This window comes from Periplaneta americana, chromosome 8, assembly GCF_040183065.1.
Source record: "Periplaneta americana isolate PAMFEO1 chromosome 8, P.americana_PAMFEO1_priV1, whole genome shotgun sequence".
In the NCBI taxonomy this organism is placed as follows: domain Eukaryota; kingdom Metazoa; phylum Arthropoda; class Insecta; order Blattodea; family Blattidae; genus Periplaneta; species Periplaneta americana.
Window position 1 is genome coordinate 25,651,839 of NC_091124.1, and position 26,117 is coordinate 25,677,955.

At 33.7% G+C, this 26,117-nt stretch overlaps 1 protein-coding gene across 1 annotated transcript in view; it reads right to left on the reverse strand.

Annotated features, from left to right (window-relative positions):
* timeout (circadian regulator timeout) overlaps window positions 1–26,117 on the reverse strand; it is a 369,648-nt gene that overhangs the window by 9,817 nt on the left and 333,714 nt on the right. The window contains exons 23-27 of the mRNA XM_069832667.1: window positions 25,092–25,191; window positions 21,996–22,142; window positions 15,101–15,361; window positions 8,592–8,779; window positions 2,419–2,521 (exon numbers count right to left, since the gene is read on the reverse strand). Coding sequence (XP_069688768.1) covers window positions 2,419–2,521; window positions 8,592–8,779; window positions 15,101–15,361; window positions 21,996–22,142; window positions 25,092–25,191 — 799 coding nt within the window. The remainder of the gene's footprint in view (window positions 1–2,418; window positions 2,522–8,591; window positions 8,780–15,100; window positions 15,362–21,995; window positions 22,143–25,091; window positions 25,192–26,117) is intronic.

The window sequence follows — 26,117 nt, forward strand, 5'->3', positions numbered from 1 at the left end:
TCAAAAGAAGCAGAAACCAACATGACCACGAGAACAGGAATCAGATTGACCATGATATGGAGTTAAAACATTGGCAGCATCCAGCTGACCACGTAAAAATCAGAGAAGGAAAAAAGAGGACAACGAATATAATATAATTAAAATCTTCACAGATGGGAGCAAAGGTGAACTCGGTGTTGGAGCAGGAATAGCTATATTCAAAGAAAGCAACCTGGAGGAAGCACTGAATGGCAAATGTTCCAACAATCAGGCTGAACAACTAGCCATATTCAACATGTACAGACTCTGGAAAGTCAACAGCAAACAATTTCAATATTTACAGACAGCAGGATAACATTAGACTCCCTTAGAAATCAAACAAATCATACGCATCTTATAGAAGAAATCAGAAGAGAAGTAAAGGAAGCGAAGAGGAAGAAGTGGAAAATAGAATTCAACTGGATGAAGGCCCACGCTGGACACGAGGGGAATGAATTAGCAGATCAACTTGCGAAGGAGGCAGCACGCTCCGAGGATATTCCAGAGAGCTACAGCAAGACACCAAAAAGTGCAGTGAAAGGTGAAATACACAATCTCAGTTTAGTGAAGTGGCAAAACGAATGGGACAACACAGCAAAAGGACAAATCACAAAATCTTTCTTCCCAAATATAAACGATCGGTTAAAATTGAAACTTAACATAACCCCAAACTTCACAACTATAATAACAGGACACGGAAATATAAAATCTTATCTACATAAATATAAAATTATAGATAGCCCATTATGTCCATGCAACAATGACGAACAAATGATAGATCATTTGTTATACAATTGTAAATTACTTGAGAGAGAAAGAGACATTCTGAAAGCGGTAGTTCTAAAGTCTGAAAACTGGCCAGTGAATAAAGACAAACTTATGCACAAATACCAGAAGAACTTGATCAAATTTACTAACAATATACAGTTTGACAAATTACAATGAAAGAAAAGTACAAAATTCATCCATCTATTTTGCCTATAAAGTAACTCTTAGAACAATATAAAGTAATTATATGAACATAGTTTAAGGTAAACCAATGCATGTAGTACTACTCCACAGTAATGAAGCATGCAGACTGTATAAAAAAAAAAAACTCACGAGTATGTATGATATGTTCATACCTGCGCAAGTACCTTTCAGCACTACACTCATTTCACTCAACTCACTCACTGCACTCGAACTACGACACATTTCACTGACACTATCCTGATTTCACTAACACTTCAAAAACATTTCACTGTTCAAATACTTTGCATTACCACTATAAAACTTCACTGATACAAACACACTTCACTGACACAGCACATTTCTTCACTGATGCAACACTTCACATAGAACAAAACATCAATGACACCCTTATTAGTCCATAGAATCATACTTACTATATTAACCTCAAAATCGCTAGCCTAGACCTTATTGCAAGCTGTTTTAGCACATTCACTATAACTCACACCCTTTCACTGTAAATCAATCAATCTCTTTTCTCTGCCACTTTAACTATCAGAATTGCTTGAAGCTCACTGCACTTTCACTACAACGCAGTGCACACCCAATATAAATCACTGGAGATTCACTATGTTTCTCTGCTTACTCACTATACTTGCAAAACAACAAAATAGTGTGCATAATATACTACCGTCCATTAGTAAAGTCCTTAAGCCTATTTTAAATACATTTTTGGTTATTACAAATATATAATTCAATAATTAAACCTATAATACAATATAGTACCGAAAGCTTACCACTCTTAGATAAACATCGAAGTAAATTAACAGCAGTGGAAATGAAATATCTTAGAAGAACTGTAGGAAAGACCAGAAGAGATAGGATAAGGAATGACAGGATAAGAGAAAAAGTTAAAATGAGAAAAGCATTAACAGAGGTGATTAATGAAAGGCAGTTGAAATGGTTTGGCATGTATATCGTATGGGAGAGGAAAGGAAGGTTAAACAGGTGATGGAAATGAGAGTGGAAGGAAGAAAGAGAAGAGGAAGAACAAGGATTAAATGGGAGGATACAATAGAAAGAATAGGCCAACAGAAAGGAAAAACAATGGCAGAGATGAAGAGAATGTTGTAGAGACAGGGAAAAATGGATGAAATGGACGGAGAGAGGCGAACCCGACGCTTAGCAGCAGAAGGGACTGAAGAAGAAGAAGAAGAAGAAGAAGGTGGTAAAGCCTTTAGTAAGTCTGCAGATAAAGCATTCCAGTTACATTTATAAAATATCGACTAATCAATGACGACATTGTTTATAATGATAACGATAAAAATATCACAGGTACCAATGAAATAAATTACAACTGAGACCCAACTTCTTGCGCTAGAAGTTTATTAAGACTAACCTCAGTTTCATTTTAACATATTATTCTCTATTCTCATAGATTAATATACTTACTATCTGGTGCGGTCAGACGTCCTTCTAATGCTTGATGAATAACCTCAACTCTCTTCCTGAGGTCTGATGCACTAAGATTAGCTGGTATTCGCCAGTATGCTTCCTGTGAACAAAAACACAAGTATACACACACCGTAAAGCCAATTCAGTCTCCAATGTTTTTCAATACATCTATCCTACTCTTTTATCTTTTAGTTTTAAATGATCCTTTCCTCCATCAAGTATTCAAGTAAACATATCTTCAACCTATATTTTTTTCACAACTGAATTACTATCTAAAAATCTGAAGCAATTAATTAGAAAGCAAAACTCATTTGTGCCTTTCCAAGAAAGAAGTTCTGTTGTACTTTTTACACTCATCACTTCATGATGGTTGACATAATTTTCTACATTTCGTTTCGAATTTTTCAAGTCCAAACGCTTCCATTAGCCATCTGTAGATGAATTTATGTCATTCAACAATGCTGTATGTATATTTATGTCTTGAATTAAGTATCAATACTAACCCCTTGTATATTATTGTATTTTACTAAACCCTTGTATTGAACTAGTGGCCTATATTATAAAACCATTCGGTATATTGTAAAACTCTTTTATATGTATATTTCAACTAGACTGCAGTGGCGTAGCATTAATGTAAGCTAAAAAGCTCAGCTTCCCCACTTAATAATAATTTCATAATAAACCTGCAATCTATGGACAAAATTATTTATTAATTTTAATGGAATTTATATTTACGGGTTAAATATTGTGATGCGGCAGCTCAGGATGATTTGTGATGCAGCAGTAAACAAGAAGCCTGCACACACCAGCTTCCAAGCAGACTGGTTTCTTTCACTCATTCTTCTGTGTAACCCACCCCGCAGATTTTCCATCCCTTTCTAACTAAACTACCCTGGTCGCAAGGCTCGCAAGAAGCTAGCTTTGACATTGAAAATAAGTAGTTTCTGAGTTATCCCTTTTCGTCAGTTGTGTTCAGTTGAAGTGTTAGTGTGCATTGTGGCTGATATAATAAATAATGAGTGAAGTAACAGTTCCTGACACCAATTTACTTGAATTTTTTAGGACAATTCTATTATCAAGACTGATTTACGAACAAAAGTGTGATCTAAAAAACAAATGACCGACTCCCTTGCTGTCAATGAAGGACACAAGCAAAAGACAGATGCATACTTACGTAATGATACTAATACTTTATCTATTGACCGTTAATATTGTGATTTCTCTAACTATGACAGGGAGTGAGCTAATGTTATACATATACGTGTCTATTTGTTAGAGATATGTGTAAACCGTGAATCATATTTTACTACGTACCATTTGAGGTCATGCCTTATTAATTGGTGTTACTTACGAGGTTCCAACCAATCTTCGACTGTTGACTTGACATTCATTACTATTTATTTTAAGACTATATTTTTGTAATACGTTTTCTCATATTGCATGAAGGACAACTTGAATTAGCTTCCCCTGCTCAAAATTTCATGCTATGCCACTGCTAGACTGTGACTATGAATTAAGTAAGACTATGTAATGCTATTAAGATTTTTTTATATGTTCCATATTCTAACTGTGAAGCAAGTATGAATATCATGGCATGTAAATAAAATACAATACCGTTAATGAAGAGTGTCTCATTGTACCTCGGATAGTAGTAGGATTACGATCACTTTGCATAAATGCATTTGTTACGCAAGTGTGAAATAAAGCCAAAATCTGTAGACTCTAACATTCATGCCAATCTTCGTAAAGTAAATATGAATATAACATTATAAATATAATGTAGGCCTAGCTATTTTATGTAAATTTGCCAAAAATTAATTACATAAATCTAATTAAACGATACCAGTTTATTTATAATAAGTCAAGTCAAATGTCTTATTTTTTCTACACCTTTTCCAGTTGTATTTCAGAAAATATCAATTTAATTTCATAAATTATCAACTGTATTTCAGATTAGTCAATTTAATTTCAGATAGTATTAATTGTATTTCAGATTTGTCAATTCAATTTCAGATAGTACCAATTGTTTTTCAAATTAGTCAATTGTATTTCAGATGGTATCAAATGCATTTCAGATTTGTCAATTGTATTTCAAATTATATCAAATATATTTCAGATTTTGTATCTTCAATTTGTTGTTTTATTTTTATTCTTATAAAGTATATTGGATTTCATATAAGGATTTTTAAAAATGTACTGTACTGTACGTAAAATACTGTACTTTTTAATGCAGTAATAAATTCCAAAGTTATTTATCGAATTTGTACTGTACTTCTTAATGTAGTAATAAATTCCAAAGTTATTTATCAAATTATTACATACGAACAATATTAAGTAATTTTACATATGTATTACTGTATAGTAAATAAGCAATGCATTTAAGATTACATAGTCGCTTTTATTTCACAAAACAACAAATGTAGAAATACTTCAGATTTTAACATATATTTAAAAAAAATGGAAAATGGGTTTAAGGAATCCTCAACTTTATTGCATTTTAGCATCCGACAGGCATATTCTCCATAGCTATAAAGCTGCAGCATAATGAATTGTACTGTGTTGTACTGCACGAGCACAATCACCACCAACTTCTGAAATACAAATGATAATTTCTGAAATACAATTGACAAATCTGTAATACAATTGAGATATTCTGAAATACAATTGATACTATCTGAAATTGAATTGACTAATCTGAAATACAATTGATAATTTCTGAAATTAAATTTATATTTTCTGAAATACAACTGGAAAAGGTGTACACAGCCATTTTTAAAAGTTAATATTTTAATGCTATGCAAGTGTGTTAAAAACTATTATATGAAAAGTATTTTTCTCACCAGACGTCACAGCAATCACAACTGATTAATAAAGCAATTCAAACAATGTCAGGTCTAGTTTTGAAAATTAATATTCATGGTTAAGGTTATGGATCAGTGAAAATAACGAAAAAACCATTAAAAAATGGAAATTTTGTTTTTAAATCTGAAAAAATAATGTTTCAGTTTTCTAAATTTGTGCTTCTTTGGTCCTATGACAATTTAAAACCCCTCAGGACGAATTTAAAGGGACCAGCGTGTATGTGGAGCTGCAGCCCTTTAAACTGACACTCAGCCATCATTTTCACAGACTTTATTCTTCATTCCAACTAATTTTACTTTTCATTCAGTACATATTTCATACTGTTATGTAGGACAAAAATGTGTGTAGTAGACCTACTATATAGGAAGGAAGGACATCGATAGTATAGATCATATACATGTTGTACTTTGATAATCGTTTTCTCAATTTTTCAATTTTCAACATTCTGTAACATTCAAAATGCTCTAATGAATGCAGTTTTTCTCCATTCTCAGTGAAATTTTGCACAGGAATCCACAGAAGCATGTGAAGTAAATTGACATGTGTGTTTTCTTCTGCTATTGAAAATATTCAAATGACCATGTGCTGAGGATGTGATAAGTTTTAAAAAATTGAAAAATTAACAACTACAAGGGTAAATATTTTTTTTCTCAAAAAGTAACTGGAAAAAATATGAAAAGCATGTGCCATATTTTACATAAATCTATCAGGAATATATTAAATATAATACATCTTGATTACACAACTTTTAACACTTCGGAATATGTATGATAACTTTCTTGTGTTAAATTTTAAGTACCTTGTTAACATGTTTCGACCTATTTTGGGTCATCTTCAGAACTGGTCGTTGTTGGTCTTGGCACCTCTTGTTTCCTGTGAGGGTGCGTTCGTAGTGTAGAGTCAAAGAGTGTATGTATTTTGAAATTGAGTTGTGTGTTGAGAATATCGTTGGGGTGTGTTTTCGTGTGTCTGTATATTTCATATTGTTCTAGTGTGTTGAGTTTCTGGCTTTTTGGTTGGATGTGCAGTATTTTCATATCTGTGTTGACGTCTCTGTAGGTGTGGTTGGCATTTGTGATGTGTTCTGCATATGTGGAGGTTTTTGAAATATATAGACACACGAAAACGCACCCCAACGATATTCTCAACACACAACTCAATTTCAAAACACATACACTCTTTGACTCTACACTACGAATGCACCCTCACAGGAAACAAGAGGCACCAAGACCAACAACGACCAGTTCTGAAGATGACCCAAAATAGGTCGAAACATGTTAACAAGGTACGTTAAAATTTAACACAAGAAAGTTCTTATCATACATATTCCGAAATTAAATATAAATTAAAAAAAAAATATGTAAACTTTGAAAATTGGGACAATTATAATTCAGTATTAAAAAAAAAACAATAAAAATTAATTATAAGTAAACTAATTGGAATATCAAAGTGAACATTAATGTGTATTACACGTCCATATTGTAAGAAATATGTGGTAAAAGTTTCAGATTAATTTGTGTAAAAATGTAGAAGTTAGAAATTTCACAGGTCCACATACACAAATTAAATAAATAGCTTCAAGAACTACAGTATTTTATTGAAAACTAGATGAACCAATTAAGAATTAAATGTAGTTATAAACAACTCGGAGAGAAACTTTCATGAGAGGGAATACAATAGTGGACAAACTAAAATTATATTTTTAACACTTGTATCGTAAATAGCTATTACATATTTTTCATCATATTTTTACACAAATCCAAATTGTCCTCTATGCAACAAAGAAGAAGAAATGACTGAAGATCATCTCATAACCTGTGAAGTTCTACCTGATGGATCCACCACAGAGAAATATTGGAGAGCAAGAACGCTAATGGCTTCATTGCCAAAGCCCGGCATTAGATAACAACAACAACATTTTTCATCATATCTTTCCCTCTTTCTTTCTTCTTCTATTTCTATGAAGAGCTGTTTTATGCGAATTTTCGAATCTGTGCATATGTTTGGAAATGTGTCAGTGTATGCACGTCTGTCAAACAAGACGACGGTGGGGGAGATTGGACGTAAAGTGTAATGTACAATTGTGTTTATGTGAAGTAGATAGGAATGTACACATAAATGATAATGTAAGAAGGAAAACTAAATTGTTTTGCAATGCACAAAATTTATGAGAAAGTATGTGTCATTTTGATGACACCATTTGTTTTACACTAGTGTCCAAAAATTAAGCATAATTCGTAAAACAGAGAAATGAAAGGGAAAATTGTGAGCATTCGCTATAAAACTTTATCACAGTGTGTGCCGCATCGTACTTGTGCATAGGGAGGGGTACTCCAACCTCCGCCTCCCCTCCGGATAAACACGTGTTTAGAAGGTAAGCAAACAGACCCAGTGCGGCTCATCCGTTCTTGTTCTCTCATTGTGAACAGAGGGTAGTTTCTTATCACAATGTATACAGGACAGCAGCAACATGCCACAGAGACACCAACTGGACCCTGTTTTGAAGGGTGGAATAATCGGACGTCTGGAAGCAGGTTAGACACAGACCGAAATCTCTCACATACAGATCTGTACATCTTCGCAACTGGTACTGTGAATGTCCAGAGATACAGAGACGAGGTATTGGAACGACATGTGCGACTTTTCTGAGGTGCAGTTGGTCCACACTTCATCATTATGGACGACATTGCATGTCCGCATAGAGCCAACCTGGTGGACGAGTATCTTGAGGGGGAAGACATCAAGCGCATGGACTGGCCAGCTATGTCCCCGGATCTGAACCCTATAGAGCATGCCTGGTATGCATTAGGAAGACGAGTTGCAACCCGCCAGCCTCCACCAAGGACACTTCCAGCCCTCTGTAATGCTCTTCGTCTGGAATGGGAACAGCTGTCTGCAGAGCTCTTGAACCACCTGATAGAGGGCATGCCACGGCGCTGTGATGCCTGTGTAGCCATGAGGGGTGATCACACCCCATATTAACCGCTCAGCACCATCATTATTGTGGAAGTGATAGATTTTGTACCGTAACTATATAAAATGTGTCCCTAGGCCACAATAAGACAAAATTTGCTCACATGTGTTACTCTGTTACATACCAGATCCTGTGTGATTCATTTGTACAAGTTTGGTGCCATTCTGATAGGTTGGGAACAAAATATTGAATTATGCTTAACTTTTGGACGCTAGTGTATATTGCTTTACCTTTCCTTGTGAGATATAATGGCGCCATGAACCGAAAAAAAGCTTAGAAACCTCTGGAATTACATAAGAGGTCGAAAAATGTGCTAAAATGTGACAAGCATAACCTGTTCATCTGAAGGTGGGACTATGCTCAGAGCTTTAAGCAAGTTGAGAAACTGGGGGTTGTCCATAGCATTCATAGCGTCCTCAGTGAGAGGAAGGAGAGGGATGCCCTCCTCGTCCTCTTCTGTATCTCTGTCCTCGGCGACTTCTTCCATGGATGAGGAAATCCAGAGTAATGCTTCAGACATTCCTGCAAATTACAAATCTTCTTTCAAATGTACGGAACGACAACTTGGAAAATTGATTTATTTTAGAAATGAGCCCACACTGCTTTCCATGTTGAGTAGATCTGAGATAGATCGAACCTTATAGTGAAAAAAATTTGATACTCATTTAATACATTGATTTATTTTCAATGATAATCCTACCATATTAAAATTGTTTGGAAAAATTCGCACACATTATTCTTTGTCTCTGTTCCATGTCTTTGAGGAATGAGCTTCGTTCAAGTGTTTAAAAATAATGTATGAGCCGTAAATCAGTTTGCCAAAACCTATGAAACTTTATGAAAAACCCAACACTTTACTAGACTGATTAAAATTGCATTGACTCCAAGTAAAGACATTTCTCGAGAACTTTATATCTCTATACAATGTGAACCGTAGGTAATGTCATTAATTTCAAGGGGTTATTCTTTGATATATTTCAAACAAAAATGTTTAATTCAATTTTCTTTGTTTTTGCTTCCTTTTCGAGATAAAAATGGTTTTATATGAAAAATTTCATTGCTTGTTTTGGGAAATCTATTGATTTAATTCCCAATATGCTCAGTCAATTTAAAAGAGCAGTGTATTATGACAATAAATTATTGAAAGGATTTTAGTTTTGTCCTTTAAATGTGCAGAAATTTGATCTGAAGAAATTAACTTTTCGTACTGAAAAGAAGTTTTAAAATGTTACATTTGTTTGGATAAAATTTTTACACATTTAAAGAACAAAACTAAAATTCATTCAATAATTTATTATCATAATACACTGATCTCTTAAATTGACTGAGCATATTGGGAATTAAATCAATAGCTTTCTCAAAACACGCTATGATATGTTTAATATAAAACAATTTTTTACTCAAAATGGAAGAAAAAATGAGCAAAATTGTATTAAACCTTTTTGTTTGAAATATCTCAAAGAATAACCCTGCAATTAATGACATTACTTACGGTTCACCTTATATATTATCTCTTCTCTGCATTTATACATTATTAGAGGTGGTCTGTTTCATACATAAGTAGACACCTGATTTTTGCAAATCATTTTTTCATAAATTTCTGCTGAGTCAGAGATTTAAAATTTCAATAGATATAAACAAATCTTGGTCTGTAGATACGTTTTACGATCGCGACTTGTCGAGACTTTTTTTTTTTTTTTTTTTTTTTTTTTTAGAATCTTGACAATTTTTTGTGTTAAACGCGATTTTTTTTACGAATATTGATAAAATCATACATTCATTAGTCACGAAATATCATTTTTCTATTTTCGACAATGACACTTTCAAAATAATTACGAATATGGATTAGTCTTTCATGTTTTATCATGTGGAAAGCATTGGTGCTCAGTTGTGAAAAATGAAAATCTGTGTGTCACACATGCACAATGCTCAGTTTTGTTACATACTAACACAGTAGGAAGAAATGTCTAAAATATATTTTCACAGCATGAGTACGCAAGAAAGACTAAAGAATAATGTAGGAGAATGAGTCCTTTATTACAAATTAAAAAAAATGATTTCAATGTTTGTTTTCAAACATTTTCTTCACAATTTACATGTTTAAATATAGACTTTTTCACGAATTATATATTTAAATAACGACTTTTTAACTAATTACAGTAGTTTTATTTACCGATTTTGATGTATTTTATTCACCATTTTACAATGACCCTATTTATAAGAACTTCGGTCTTCAACGTGAATAACGAGAGTCAAATGAATAAAATGTCACGGAAGTTTCAACATCTGACATCCTTAAAATGTTGCGGAAGTTTCAACATCTGACGTCCTTAAAAATGTTACGGAAGTTTCAACATCTGACGTCCTTAAAAATGTCACAGAAGTTTCAACATCTGACGTCCTTAAAAAGTCACAGAAGTTTCAACATCTGACGTCCTTAAAATGTCATGGAAGTTTCAACATATGACGTCCCTAAAATCTCACGGAAGTTTCAACAACTGACGTCCTTAACAACTGATCAGACTTTTATAGTGATACGGTGTTTTCCAGACAGACTACTTTCTTATATGAATTATATTTCTTATTTCTTTTATCACAAACCCATATTAAAAGGTCTCCAGCAAACCAATTCAGATGAAACAGTAATTCCACTGTAAATACTTGTACAGATATATGGTATACTGTATATTCAATAAAAAAATTAAGGAAAAATAATACTTAATAATAAAACATATACAGTAAATCGCATTAAGTTTCTTTCACTCTCAGTCATATTCATAGTCTGTATCAATAACAACCCATTTTTTAAAAATCTAAATATCACAATAACACACAACCGAGAGCATAAACATTTCATGCAATTACATTTAACCTATAAATCCTCTGTCGTCCTGTCGATTTTTAAATAAGAATTCTGATTACCACATATACAGTGAGTCACAAAGTGGGCGTGCTCCCCATGTATTATGACCAGGGAAAGGATTTATATGTAAATACATATTTACTTATAAAGCTAATATAATTTATATTTTGCATTATCTTTATGTTTCACAATGTGTAGGGTTGAAAAATCCTACTTTTATTTTCCATATTTTTCCATATTTTAGAGTTTAGTACATATTTTCGTTAATTTCCATATATTTTCCATATTTCATATAAAACAGTCCATATTATATTAGGTTTAACAATAAAACAAAACAAAATTCCATTAACTTTTAAAAATACATTTCAACAATAGAGATTTAAACACATGTTCAGTAATCCCTTTAACATCAGAGTTATTTGAAAATTAGCAGTCCTATCAACAATGGGAAAGTAAGTTACAAAACTGTATTAATTTAATTTAAAATTTTTAACAGACTTCAGTTGTGCAGCTCAACAGTTAAATGCCAGTCAGAGTACACATAGGTTCAGTTTTGTAAATCATACTATAAAGACGGTAAATATGCCAAAAGTACGTCATTCAGTCAATTTAAAATCAAAACTAACAAGTTACATTTCAGAATTTAAAGAAGATGGTTTATCAACTGACAATAAAATATTATTTTGTAATTTGTGTCAGTGTGCAGTATCATCTACACAAAAGTTCCTGGTGCAACAACACATTACAACTAGTAAACATCAGGCCAACAAACAACTAAATTCCAAGCAGAGACAATTGTTTTTAACACAACCAACAACATCGAATGTAAGATCTGAGTTTAACATCGACCTGTGCCGTTCTCTCATCTCTGCTGATATTCCTCTCTACAAACTAAAGAATAAGGTCTTCAGGGAATTCCTTGAAAAATATACTCAACATACAATCCCGGATGAGTCAACACTTAGGAAGACGTATGCTCCATCCATCTACGATGAGACAATACAGAAGATAAGAGATGAAATTAAAGATAGTTCAATTTGGGTTTCCATTGATGAGACCCCCGACAAAGAAGGTAGACTTGTTGGTAATGTAGTTATCGGTTTGTTAAGTGAACAATATTCTGAACGAATTCTTTTACATTGTGATGTTCTAGAAAAGTGCAATAACAAAACTATAGTTAAACTGTTCAACGAAGCTATGGGTATCCTGTGGCCAAAGGGTATTATGTACGATAATGTGTTATTCTTTATTAGCGATGCTGCCCCTTATATGGTCAAAGCTGGACAAGCATTATCTGTTGTATATCCTAAATTGACTCATTTTACTTGTGTGGCGCATGCATTTCATCGTGTGGCAGAAGTGGTCAGAGACAATTTCCCTAAAGTAGATTTGTTGATTTCATCAGTGAAAAAAGTATTTCTCAAAGCTCCCAGTAGAGTTAACGTGTTGAAAGAAATGTACCCTGAAATTCCATTGCCACCAAAGCCAATTTTAACTAGATGGGGTACATGGCTAGAAGCAGTTGAATATTATGCCGAACATATAGACTCTATTAACAATGTTCTCCTTGCATTGGACTCTGAAGATGCAGTCTCAATTGATACTGCGAAAACAGTTACCTGTGACATAAGTGTGAAGAATGACTTAGCTCACATTCAGCATACATTTTCATGCATCATAAAAACGCTCAAAAGTCTCCAAAATAGGCACCTTTCACTATCTGAAAGTTTTGAAATTATAAATAGTACTGTGGAACAACTGAATCGTGGTAGAGGTAAAGTTGCAGATGCAGTAAGAGCTAAGGTGGACACTGTACTTTCAAAAAACCCTGGATATGAAGAACTACAAAAGGTTGTTGCTGTGATGAGTGGTGAATCAACAGTGAAGATTAACTTGGACTTATCCCCAGCAGACATTGTGAAATTGAATTATGTACCAGTTACTTCTTGTGACGTCGAACGCTCTTTTAGTCAGTATAAATCTATCCTCAGAGACAATAGAAGAAGATTCACTTTTCAGCACTTGAAAGAAATGTTTGTAACCTATTGTTATGGTAACAGACAATAAAAATTGTGTTTTGTTGAAACTACATTGGAAGATAAGGTACGTCCATTATATTTTTTGTTTAGTTTGATTAAAATGTACCAATATTTAACGTACATAGTCATTTTTTTATAATTTTAAGTCCATATTTAATTCCATATTTTGGTAAAAATCCATATTTAATTCCATATTTTGGTAAAAATAACTACATATATATTTACATATTTCATATATTTTTAGTCCATATAAATCCGTTCCCTGATTATGACACTACGATGGGTATGGTTGATTGATTGATATGGACATGTACAGTAGTGGCAAAACAAACCGAACCGACCCTTGTAGCTGATTTCAGAGCCTTGTTCACTCCAGAGCACAATAGACTGGTAACTAAGACTTTCGTGGTTCGAATCCTGCCTGGGAAGGAAACTTTTTTTTGTTCCTTATTCAAATTTATTTCCAATACTTATCGATTGCTGGTAAAATTCATGTTCTGGAAATAATAAGTTAATTAAGTAGTAAAATATCACTACAATCGAAAAGTATTGGGAATAAATTTGAATAAGGAACAAAAAAAAGTTTCCTTCCCAGGCAGGATTCGAACCACGAAAGTCTTAGTTATCAGTCTATCGTGCTCTGAGTGAACAAGGCTCTGAAATCAGCTACGAGGGTCAGTCCAGTTTTTTTTGCCACTACTGTATCTCATAGTTAACGATCCAAGACATCGGTATGAAGACCTTCACTTTTCATAGCACAGCTGAATTCTGCGCCATGTCCTGGAAGATGTTTTGCGGAGATAATAAAGGGTCACTTCGTTGAAGGCATCTTCCACAGCTGCTCGTAATTGTGCCGTTGTGTTATAGCGGTGATTTCCTTGATGAATTCCCAGAGAGCATTATCAGGTGTTGTGAGGTTCGGACTTCGTGGAGGCCAGGCAAAAGGAGCTTGATCATCTGCAGATCCTCTTCCAATCCACCAGTTGGGAAAGGTTGTATTCAGGTATCGGCGCACTTGCAATGCGAAGTGTGCTGCTGCTCCGTCCTCTTGCAGGACCACAATGTCTTCGATACTAGCTCTTTGCAATTGTGGCATCAACCATTCACTAAGCATGTCCTGGTAGGCTGGCCCATTAACGGAACCTTCGAAGAAGAAAGGGCCAAGCCACTGGCATAGCTCAGTCAGCTAAGACGCTTGCCTGTCAATCTGGAGTTATGCTCAGGCTTGGGTTCAATTCCTGCTTGGACTGATTACCTGGTTGGATTTTTTCCCAGGTTTTCCCCAAACGAAAGGCGAAAATGCCAGGTAATCTATGGCGAATCCTAGGCCTCATCTTGCCAAATACCCTCTCACTATGACCACTCCCATCGACACTAAATAACCTAGTAGTTGACACAGCGTCGTTAAATAACCAAGTAAAAAAAAAGAAAGGGCCGAAAATCTTTGCACTCTGTCCAGCCCACACCAAGACATGGGCTGGATTTCTCTCCACTTCTTCATTAAAGACTGGGTTTTCTTGAATGCATTGCTCCAGTTGAAGTCAAACTGCTGTCACTAATCTTTGTTCAATGGTAAACCGACTCTGGTCAGCCATGTTTGTTTATAACTGCACGGTTACCATAGTAGCATGGTACCAACATTCACAAAGCAAGTGATATATATTGGGGGTACGCCCATTTTGTGGCTTCCCTGTATAATGTAATAGCTAACTTCCAGCATTTAAATCTCCACAGACTTACAAAAAGCCAGACTAGCATAGCTCACAGGAGCATCTGCTGCATTAAAGACTATAGAGGATTTCAAAACACTTAATAGTAAATGCTTAAAAAATAAAACTTTACATGATGACGATTAGAATAACATGATGATATATAAATTATAACAAGAATAATAATAATAATAATAATAATAATAATAATAATACAGAATTATTTAATTACCAGAAGAAATAACTTGCGTAAGGATGCTCGCTAGTTCTGCAGACGAAAATGGTTTAGGTGTTGTCCGTTTCTTTTTGCTTGCTGTGGTTTTTTTGCTGGAACTAGGCTTTCCATATTGTGGTCTCTGCTGCTGCTGAGTAGAGCTAGGTCTGGGAGTGTTACTTGTAGTATCCTCATCTGGTTCAGAGTCATCGTCATCCAACTCCGCATCCTCATCTGAATCGGCTCCATCACTCTCAGCAGACTCCCAACCCAAGGCATCTGTGAAACCACAATAAAACATTACAAATACCAAACAACACAACAGTTCTCCTCGATATAATTGATATAGTAGTTAAAAACATAATTTTATTGTTAGTACAGTATGCGCCAAAACAAACAGTACTGAAAATATTTATTGAAATGAAAATTTATACAATTTATATATACAATATAATAATAATAATAATAATAATAATAATAATAATAATAATAATACTTACTTACTGGCTTTTAAGGAACCTGGAGGTTCATTGCCGCCCTCACATAAGCCCGCCATTGGTACCTATCCTGAGCAAGATTAATCCAGTCTCTACCATCATATCCTACCTCCCTCAAATCCATTTTAATATTATCTTCCCATCTACGTCTCGGCCTCCCCAAAGGTCTTTTGCCCTCCAGCCTCCCAACTAACACTCTATATGCATTTCGGGATTCGCCCATACTTGCTACATGTCCTGCCCATCTCAAACGAATAATAATAATAATAATAATAATAATAATAATAATAATAATAATAATAATAATAATAATAATAACAATAATAATAGTATTTATTTGTCAGAAACCAGTGTACAAGACCTGGATATGACATGATCAGGTTTGTAATGGTCCCTCACTACACCAGTGTTTAATTAAGGAAACTTTGAAAACCAAATAAATTCAGAAAAAAGAAAAAAATCCAAAAATTACAATATCTCCCTTTATTATAATTATCTCTTAAATAGAATTAGCAGCAAACTTTCAACAATTAATAACAAGAATATTCCCTTTAATTATAATCTTTCTCTTAAGTAGAATTAACAGGAAACTTCCAACAATAAGTAACAAGAATATCTCCCTACATTATAATTTTTCTCTCAAATAGAATCAACAGCAAACCTTCAAAAAATAAAATAACAAAATTATTTCATCCAGCAGCAACCCATTTTTACATATCTGTTAAAATCTGCTAACCCACACATAACCCATCTCACAATCACAATCTCCAAGTTTCCAGTGTATACTCATCACATGCCAAAGGTCAAGTTTCAGTTGGTTGATCTCTCCAACTGAGTTGATTCTGCCCTCTTAACGATCCGTATCAGGCCAAGTCTCCAACTGACATCACGTTCCAACAGTCATCTCCAAGACCATCCCCCTCCCCTCGAGCATTCAAGTAGGAGGTGGAAGTGGATCGACGCATGCACATCGAAATAGTTAAGTTTGATACACCGGAAACTGTTTCATAAAGATACATATAGAGGAAAGATAGCCGAATTTTCATTCTGTCGGATTACAATATTAAAGATCCAAACATACCGTGACAGGTTAGAAGACATGAAGATGGCTTACTTTTCTCTAACGTTCTCTATAAAAAAAATATGTTCAAAATGCTTTCCATTATGTTCCAAACAATACTCATAATGTTTGCGTAGATTTTGAAACATGTTTGCAAATGGCGAAAAAACTCTACGGTTTTTCCTCGCAATTCCACAATTGTTGGCATGTTCTGTCGAAAAATTGATTCCTTCAACATACCCAATACATACGCATTGGGTAGTGTAAGGTCAGGCGAATGTGATTGATATGGAAAATCTGTTCCATGGAAAATATGCATTCACCAAAATGTTCCCGGAGAAAATTGAGCGAGTTTCTGGGAGTGTGGCAGGTGGCTCCATCTTGCTGATGTGCAATGTTTCGTGCACAATAAAGTCTCTCCAGATTCTTCAGAAATGGTGTGATCCTGGTTAACAGTCAGAGGATGTCCACCATCGTCTTTCACAAAATACAGGCCAAGTACACTTTTTGAAGATATGGCATCCCATATTTACATGTTCATAATGAAGGGGTATCTGAACAATAACATCTGAAGGGTACACGGGAAAAACGAACAAGGTCACAATTCTGTTAAAGGATGATGTCGTTATCTAATTCACTGTATTACTACAAACTTTAGTGTTATTTTTACCAAAAGTGGTAAAGGAGAATTAAAACCATGGATACACTCATCATTTCCTTCATTTCAAGTAGAAACACCAATAAATTTTGCAGTAATATACTGAAATAGATCATTATCTCATCCTTAATGGAAATGTGCCATTGTTTGTTTTTCCCGTGTACCCTTCATTCGGCTGTTCAAAACCAAGGAAGTGAATTGTCTGTTTATTAATGTATCCATCAACGTATGTGACATTGGTCACTAAACCATAATAATTATGTTAGACAAGAATGTGGGATACTCATTTATCATAGCTAACACTGAACCACAGTACACAATTCTGGCACGAAGATCAATATCACTTAAATGCTGTTTAATCTGGATTCAATATGCATATTATCCACCAAGTCCTTGAACATTCGATGTATGGACGTTGTTCTGATACCAAATTTCAAAGGTGTTCACTGAAGACTTCTCTTTGGAGACTGTAACACCTGGGTCAGGAGCTCCCCATGATTATCATTATTTGTCACAGTAACAAGCCGACCTGTGCAGCCTTTTCTTTGAGTGAGGACGCTTTCTGTATGGCGAAACTTATGAGCAACTTGTAACAAAACCGCATTACTCGGCAGAGCTTTGTGAAACTTAACACGAAACTCATCTGAAACTTGTACTGTATTGTATTATATACAGAAAAGATTTGCAATATAGTCTACTAGTACAACACAAAGTTTCAGTATCAATTTCATGAAGTGTTGTTGAATGTCATGAATTCACCTACAGAATAGAAGGTGTGTGAAATTAGGTGCTTCTTTAATTTGGCCCTAAATAATCTTATGTTTTGAGTTTCATTTTTTATATCAATAGGGAGGCTATTAAACATTTTTACTGCCATATAACGCACTCCTTTTTTATAGCACAATAGACTTGCTGATGGAGTATGAAAGTCATTTTTTTAACACGTATTTATGCTATGAACTTATGAATTAGTTCCAAAGTTTTCACGATTACATACTAGGAAGGTTATTAATGAAAATATATACTAACAAGCCATGGGCATTTTCTTTAGTTTTTTGAAAATAGTCCTACATGATTCTCTAGATTTCGCACCTACTATTATTCTAATTACTCTTTTTTTTTGTTTCAAACTAGGACCATTTGTGCGTCCTAGCCTGTATGAACGGAAATAATACTCTACAATAAACACTTTTTCCTCAGTTGTGAGAACCATTTTAGCAAATGATTTCTGCCATCATGGAGAATTGCTCCGAATCAACAGACAAATACGGTTTGTTTTCTCATCACAGCTTCAATCCATCAGAATGCTTCCTACGAGGTTTATGAGGAGGTTGGTTGCATCTCTTCTGATGGCTCTACTAGACGTGCTAATATCATCATAATTGATCGACAGAAGGATAAGGGTGTCATTCTTGATCCTACAATCCATTTTGAGATGCATGAGCAACAGCCACAAGAGGTGTGTCGTGAAAAACAAGTCATATATGAGCCTTGTTGTCAGCATCTCGGAGCACAATACCACATCACACATTGGACAGTTTTTGGGCTCATGTTCGGTGCCCATGGCACGATCCCACGAGAAACTTTAAATCAACTTAAACAACTTAAAGTTTCTGATGCAACAACTGATGCCATAGGATCTCATGTGTTAAAATCATCCTTAGCTATAATTAGTAATTATTTGTATCCAAGAAACTTTTATTGTAAATGATTTCCTATGTTTTCTTATCATTTATCTTAATGTTTTTTTATTTCAGATTGTCACATAATTGTTTTTAATCATTGTTCATTATGAATTGATTAGTAGGCCGATCTATTGAACCCTTATTTAGGGCTGCTTTTGTTAATACAAATATGTATGTATCAACAATACAATAATGAGTTCAGATAAACAAACTTCACCATGGATACGATACTTACATGCGCAGTATCAGTGCGAGAATTTCAGTATTGTTTGTTTTGGTGCATACCATAGCATAGTAATACGAGTACAACATATTTACATACAATAACAGTAAAGGCATCAGATATATATTCAAATGATAAAATTGCGTTATTAAGAAATTTCTTTCACATGGATATTTAAATGTGATTGGGATTCTTATCATTAAATCTCTCCAACACTGCTACAAGGGCTGTTTCGTAATGTTACAATACATTTATAGAAAGCATCTTATTATTTGTTACTGGTGACAGGTGACACTTGCAGTACCCCTCATTAGAGCCTGCCTTGTGCATCAGTCATCAATACAGCACCCCACTCTTCATTAGCACTACCCTCACCCTCTCACACCACCCCTCTACTTTTGACGAGGAGAGGCAATGTGAGAAGGGAGGAAACGACAATATTTCTGGCCAGGGGGAAATGTTTCCCAAGACCATACATTTATATTGGTCTAGTACAGAGTTCAGGTGACTAATGACGGAAAAACTGTCCTCCTGGGAGACAGGGGAGAAATGTGACACTGGGGTGAATGAAGGAAGAGGAGGAGGCATATAGAGAGGAGAGATGAAAAATTCATCGATCAATCCACGCCCCAGGGGATGATGAAGGGTGGGAGGGAGAGGAAATGAGGGTTTGGCGATTGTTGAAGTCAAACTTTAGGGGTATAGATTCATAATTAATTCATCTTTCACAGTACATACAGTACGTCCTGAGGTTGTCCACCTTAACAGAAACTAGCAGCAAGTTTTGTAACAAGTTCTCGGAGCATATGATAAACCTCAATGAATAGTACTGGGATTCCTTATTTATTATTGAAAGATTTACTGCTGACTTTCTAAGTTTTCGTCTTTGACCTACATACGAAACTGACTATTGAAATTACATCATTTTTACCGTCTTTTTTTCTAATGTAATATGAAAAGTATAAACTTGAATAAAACTACAGTGAAATCCCAGTATAATGTAATACATCAGAAAATAGTATTATTCATACTTTATTTTTGAAAAGTGCGTTATAATGAAAAGAAAAGAAAGCTTTTTCCAAACAAAGTTTTTTGAATAATTTCAAGGGAAAAATTGTTCTGGGGCTGGATATCGATCCTAGGACTTTTGGCTGAACACACCAATGATCTACCAAAAGAGCTACCCAGGACCGTGAAATTCAACCAAAGGTCTCGGGATCGATATCCAGCCCCAGAACAATTTTTCCCTTGAAATTATTCAAGTGTACTTCACAGAGAGCTTTACCTGAAAGCTAGATTTGCGAAGTTTTTTTGATTTTACATTATACAAGGTGGGTCAAAAGTCGATTTCCTCAATATTCGTTCCAGGTTTCATACTTGCACACATATACAAATATCATAATTTGAATAAACAAATAGCTAGTGTAATGAGGGGTAGGTTGACAACAAAGTTCGTGCGTCAACTGTTTTGCCAATGTCATGTCCAGTTATTGTTTTGTTTTTTTGTGTTGAGTTGCGTCTCTATCAACCCCAGGCCATAAGCTTGAAATGGTGGAACCAAAAAGATGTACTAGTATGACCGTCAAATTACCCATAGTTCATCTCTTTTTCCGGTGTGTTTATCAGCTGTTTTGTTGATATTATTACGATTACAAATTGTTTCGTGTTGTTGTGAATATTTCAATAATGTAGTCAAGTTCAGCAGATGTTATTTTTTATAAATAAGCTAATATTCTGTTCGGCTCAACTGTAGAATATGTCCGTTGATATGTCCCCCTATGCTTTAGCATGTGAAGTAATGCCAACATCCTTCTTGAGAAGAGAAAGAATGTGGAAATGAAGTGTTCAGTTCATGTTACAACCATAACACTTTTAATAAATATATAGTGAAATATACATTGATATAATAATCTGCTAGTAGTCCTGTTACCTCCAGATCCATTCTAATCCGTTTACGTATGACCAAAACCGATAGTAGCAATTTAATATTTGGCAATTGGCGGTATTTCGCGGTGGATTATGGGGCATAAAAGGTGTAGTTTGACGTCATATCCGTCGCACCGATTTCAAGCATATTTGCCTTGGAGTATTCCCTCCTTTCTTTTTATCCTCTCAGGTCTCTATGCAATAACTGCTAGTTTCTTACAAGGAATCGCAAATTACCCACAGAACAACGTGTTTTTGTGCTACAACGTTGGTGGAAGCACAGTAAGAACACATTGTGTATCGAGAAACAGGGCCTCCATTTTGAACAAAATCTGTAAGGGAATGTGTAATCAAATGTAAATTGAATGTAATTAAATGTAAGGAAGTGTTTGTGGAAAGTGTAAAAAAAAAAAAAAGGAAAGTAGGGAAATTAATCTAATTACATACCTCGGTTATTAAACCATTACAATATAAAAGGCAGGTGTGAGTTCGTATGTAAATATAACAAAAATGCTGTGACCCAAAACTTTCTCTGATCAAGATGAGTTTCATCTCAATAATTCGGTCTATTTCAGGTTCAGAATGTTCTGGGCAAATGTTGATTCAGTTGTAAGTACTTTTTCACTGTCTACATTTTTTATTGAGAATCAGATCTATCTGTTAAGTGGCTATAGTCTTCCAACAACCCAGTAAGAAACAGATCAAATTTAGATGATAAAATATGTACACTAAATCTTCAGGATTAGTATTTTATTTTGTTTCTGGAAGTGTACTTTCATACTGAAAATATAAATATTGCAGTATTGAACAGTTCTTATATTACCATACAGTAAAGTTAGTAAACCAAAACATATCGTAACTTACCTGGAAAGGAAGGACCTCTTGATTTTCTGACTCGTTTTTTCCTCAATTCCTTCTTATCTTGGACCATTCCCAACTCCAAGAGCTTCTCAGCTATTCGTGGTTTAGGTCGACGAACTCTCAAACGATCAATGATACAACCCAAAGGATCTGATGGTAATACACACAAACACAGACATTGTATCATTCTATAATCAAATTCCATTTTCCTAATCCTTAGTTATTATTTTTATAAAGAAGCTTTGAGAAAGAGAATAAAAAGTCTAATTGGAAGAAAACATTATTCATAATCCTAAATTAATTGCTGAACTACCACGTAATGCAGCGTTGTCACATTTCAACAAGTTGTGGGCCATAACTGCTAAGCTTGCTGTCATCATCGAGTTGTCTAGTAAGTTCAGAGGAAAAGAAGATGAATATGGGACATCTCAGCACATGTCAAAATTTAAAGTAATCAGATATAGTGCGCTTTTTTTTCAGCTGGAATGGTCAGGAACGCATTCCGGTAAACTTTTTGCCATTACAAATTCCAACGAGATATATTTTATACGCGAAGTTGAAAATTAAAATTGCGGTCACTGCCGAGTCCAAGTACATTATTATCGTTCGTGCAAAAGTAACTCATGCAATCTAGTGCTGCCATCTTCCGTTATTGATCCTGAAACTATAGCTCGAAATCGCAAAATTTCCGTTATGCTTAAAATCGACGAGCTCCGTTTGGAACTTACTGTAATATAAGGTATGTAGGCCTAATATTTTTAAACCTACATTTTTGTTGTATAATGTAATCGAGTCATAGAGTTCCGGTAAACATTTTTCCAGAAAAAAAGCACTGGATATAGTTATTAAATATTGGGAAGCAAGATAGATAATTCATTATTAAATCTTGAACATTAAACAAATACATAAATGCATATCTCTGGGGAAGAAGATGAATACTAGGATACGATTTTCTATTTACTGCTTCTATTGTTGGAATATCAGTCAAAGTATATTATCTGAGGAAAAGAGAAAAAGAGGAACATCGGTTCCCAAGTTAGTGTTGAATAATGCAATGTACTGTCCATGTTATGAATTTTATTAAATATTACAGAAAAATATATACATTTAGAAGCTGAAAGATCTTTATTTATTTATCTTAAATTTGTATTGTTTATCTTTTACAATTAGTTGTCATATGACGATTTTTTCGCTAGTTTTCAATATTACAAGTTCGACCCTACTGAGAATTTTGCAAATCAGATGATCTTTTAAAGTGGCAGATTTTACTTTAAATGGATTTTGATAAAGTGAATCTATATATTCAGCCATACAATCGTGAGTATTATCATTTGAAGCTTCTCCATAAAAACTGAAAGTTAAATTCCTGACATCATAAAAATTTATGTTGGACTATGTTTCATTAGAATGGAAACAAAAGAAAGCAATGAACATGATGAAATTAATAGCAATTTTATTAAACACTAGAGAGATAATATTACAATGTTCATTCCTGATTGCACACTTTTAACACTTGTGTGTCACTAATGATAATGTTAAACTTGTTAAATTAAGAACTTTTATAACTTTACTATATTAAATAATGTTTATATTATAATCATTGAATATAGTGAAGTTATAAAAGTTATCAATTCAACAAGTACTCTTAAAATTATCATTAGTAATATTACAATGGGAAAGAAAGGATTTCCCAGATAGTTTCTCGAATGAAACAAGGATTAAAAAGACCATTAGGAAGACAAAGAACACGTTGGATAAAAGTAAGATAATCAGAAATTGAGAAGTAACTCAAAAAAGAAAAGGACGGGAAGAGAGGAACTTTAGAAGAAGCTTTATTTGAAGATTCCCAAATAGTTGGTTCGTCTTTTGAAGACAACAAACTCTAAAGTTTAATAAATATTCTATCACTTTATATTGCTTAGATTCATCTTTTGATGACAAAAAATTCTAAAGTTTAATAAATATTCTATCACTTTATACTGCTTAGATTCATCTTTTATGACAACAAATTCTAAACTTTAATAAATAATCTATCACTTTATTGCTTAGATTCATCTTTTGATGACAACAAATTCTAAACTTTAATAAATAATCTATCATTTTATTGCTTAGATTCATCTTTTGATGACAACAAATTCTAAAGTTTAATAAATATTCTATCACTTTATACTGCTTAGATTCATCTTTTATGACAACAAATTCTAAAGTTTAATAAATAATCTATTACTTTATTGCTTAGATTCATCTTTTGATGACAACAAATTCTAAAGTTTAATAAATATTCCATCACTTTATACTGCTTAGATTCATCTTTTATGACAACAAATTCTAAAGTTTAATAAATAATCTATCACTTTATACTGCTTAGATTCATCTTTTATGACAACAAATTCTAAAGTTTAATAAATATTCTATCACTTTATACTGCTTAGATTCTTCTTTTGATGACAACAAATTCTAAAGTTTAATAAATATTCTATCACTTTATACTGCTTAGATTCTTCTTTTGATGACAACAAATTCTAAAGTTTAATAAATATTCCATCACTTTATACTGCTTAGATTCATCTTTTATGACAACAAATTCTAAAGTTTAATAAATAATCTATTACTTTATTGCTTAGATTCATCTTTTGATGACAACAAATTCTAAAGTTTAATAAATATTCTATCACTTTATACTGCTTAGATTCATCTTTTATGACAACAAATTCTAAAGTTTAATAAATATTCTATCACTTTATACTGCTTAGATTCTTCTTTTAATGACAACAAATTCTAAAGTAAATTCTAAAGTTTAATAAATATTCTAAAACTTTATATTCCTTATCAGAGAATAATTCAGCACAAAATGAATCAAATGTGATAAAACGTTAAAACTTGTTAAACATTTAACTGTTTGAAAATGGTGGACACCACGCCGGAACTACCCACAAAGGCATAGTACTATTTTTAGTTTTTATTATTTAAAACAATGCATAATTCAGAGTGGTTAGTCCATTTTAACAAGTTTTAACATTTTATCACATTTGATAAACACCTATTAAAAGTGTTGTGAATCAAGAATGAATGAAAAAAAAATGAATGTGTGACAATTACCAATAGCATCCTTGAACTCTTCATACAATTCCATAAGTTGTTGCTCTTCTTCTTCTGCCCACGTTTTAGAAGGCCGCACATTTCCAGTCTTCCGTGCAGTCTAAAATAAATAAACATTTCATGATATTTTATATTTCATAATATAAAGCATTTCTGGATAATAAATAAGACAAGAATAAATCCTAAAAGCAAGTGATATTTAATTTAAATCCCTGCAACTTCTCCACATCTTATCAATGAATAAATTAATTTATATTCATGCAGTGAAAACTGGAATTATGTGGGCAGACACGATCCGAAACAGACAAGAGTTCATGATTGGACTGACAAAAAGGAGTAGAAAAATCAGACAAACATCACGAGTCTAATTTAACTTTAATTATTATTATTATTATTATTATTATTATTATTATTATTATTAGCAGTACCAGCACCAGTCACAATTATCAACATCAGTAGTGTCAACATCATCAACAGTGTCACTGTCAACACAACTCTTTCTGTCATTGTAACAATTACTGTCACTACTCTTGAAATCTTCACCACTACTAATAATGATAACAGCATTAGTGATGGAGTCTCTACTGCCTTCACCATCAATATCTTCACTATCATCCCTGCTACCACCAACAGACCACCAGTGCCACTGCCAGTGTAACAGCCACTACCACCATCAATATCATTGCCACTGCCTTCACCAATGCTGCCACCATTACAATCACCACTGCCACTACAGTTGCTCTACAATCACAGTTACTGCCATCACTATTGTATGCATTAACATTATGCTTTATGTGCCAAGAAACTAAAATGATGAATGTAATTTTGTTATACTGCGTTCATACCTCCCCATTAATTTTATAAGATTAACTTTTTTACCCTTGCCGCAATCTGTATTGTTTATAAATCCATAAGTAAACACTGGAAGTACTACAAAAGAGAATAATAAAAATGTGTCTAAAAATTATATTGATTACCTATTAAACTTCTTTATTCGGAATTTATTAACTTTCTATTATATGTATA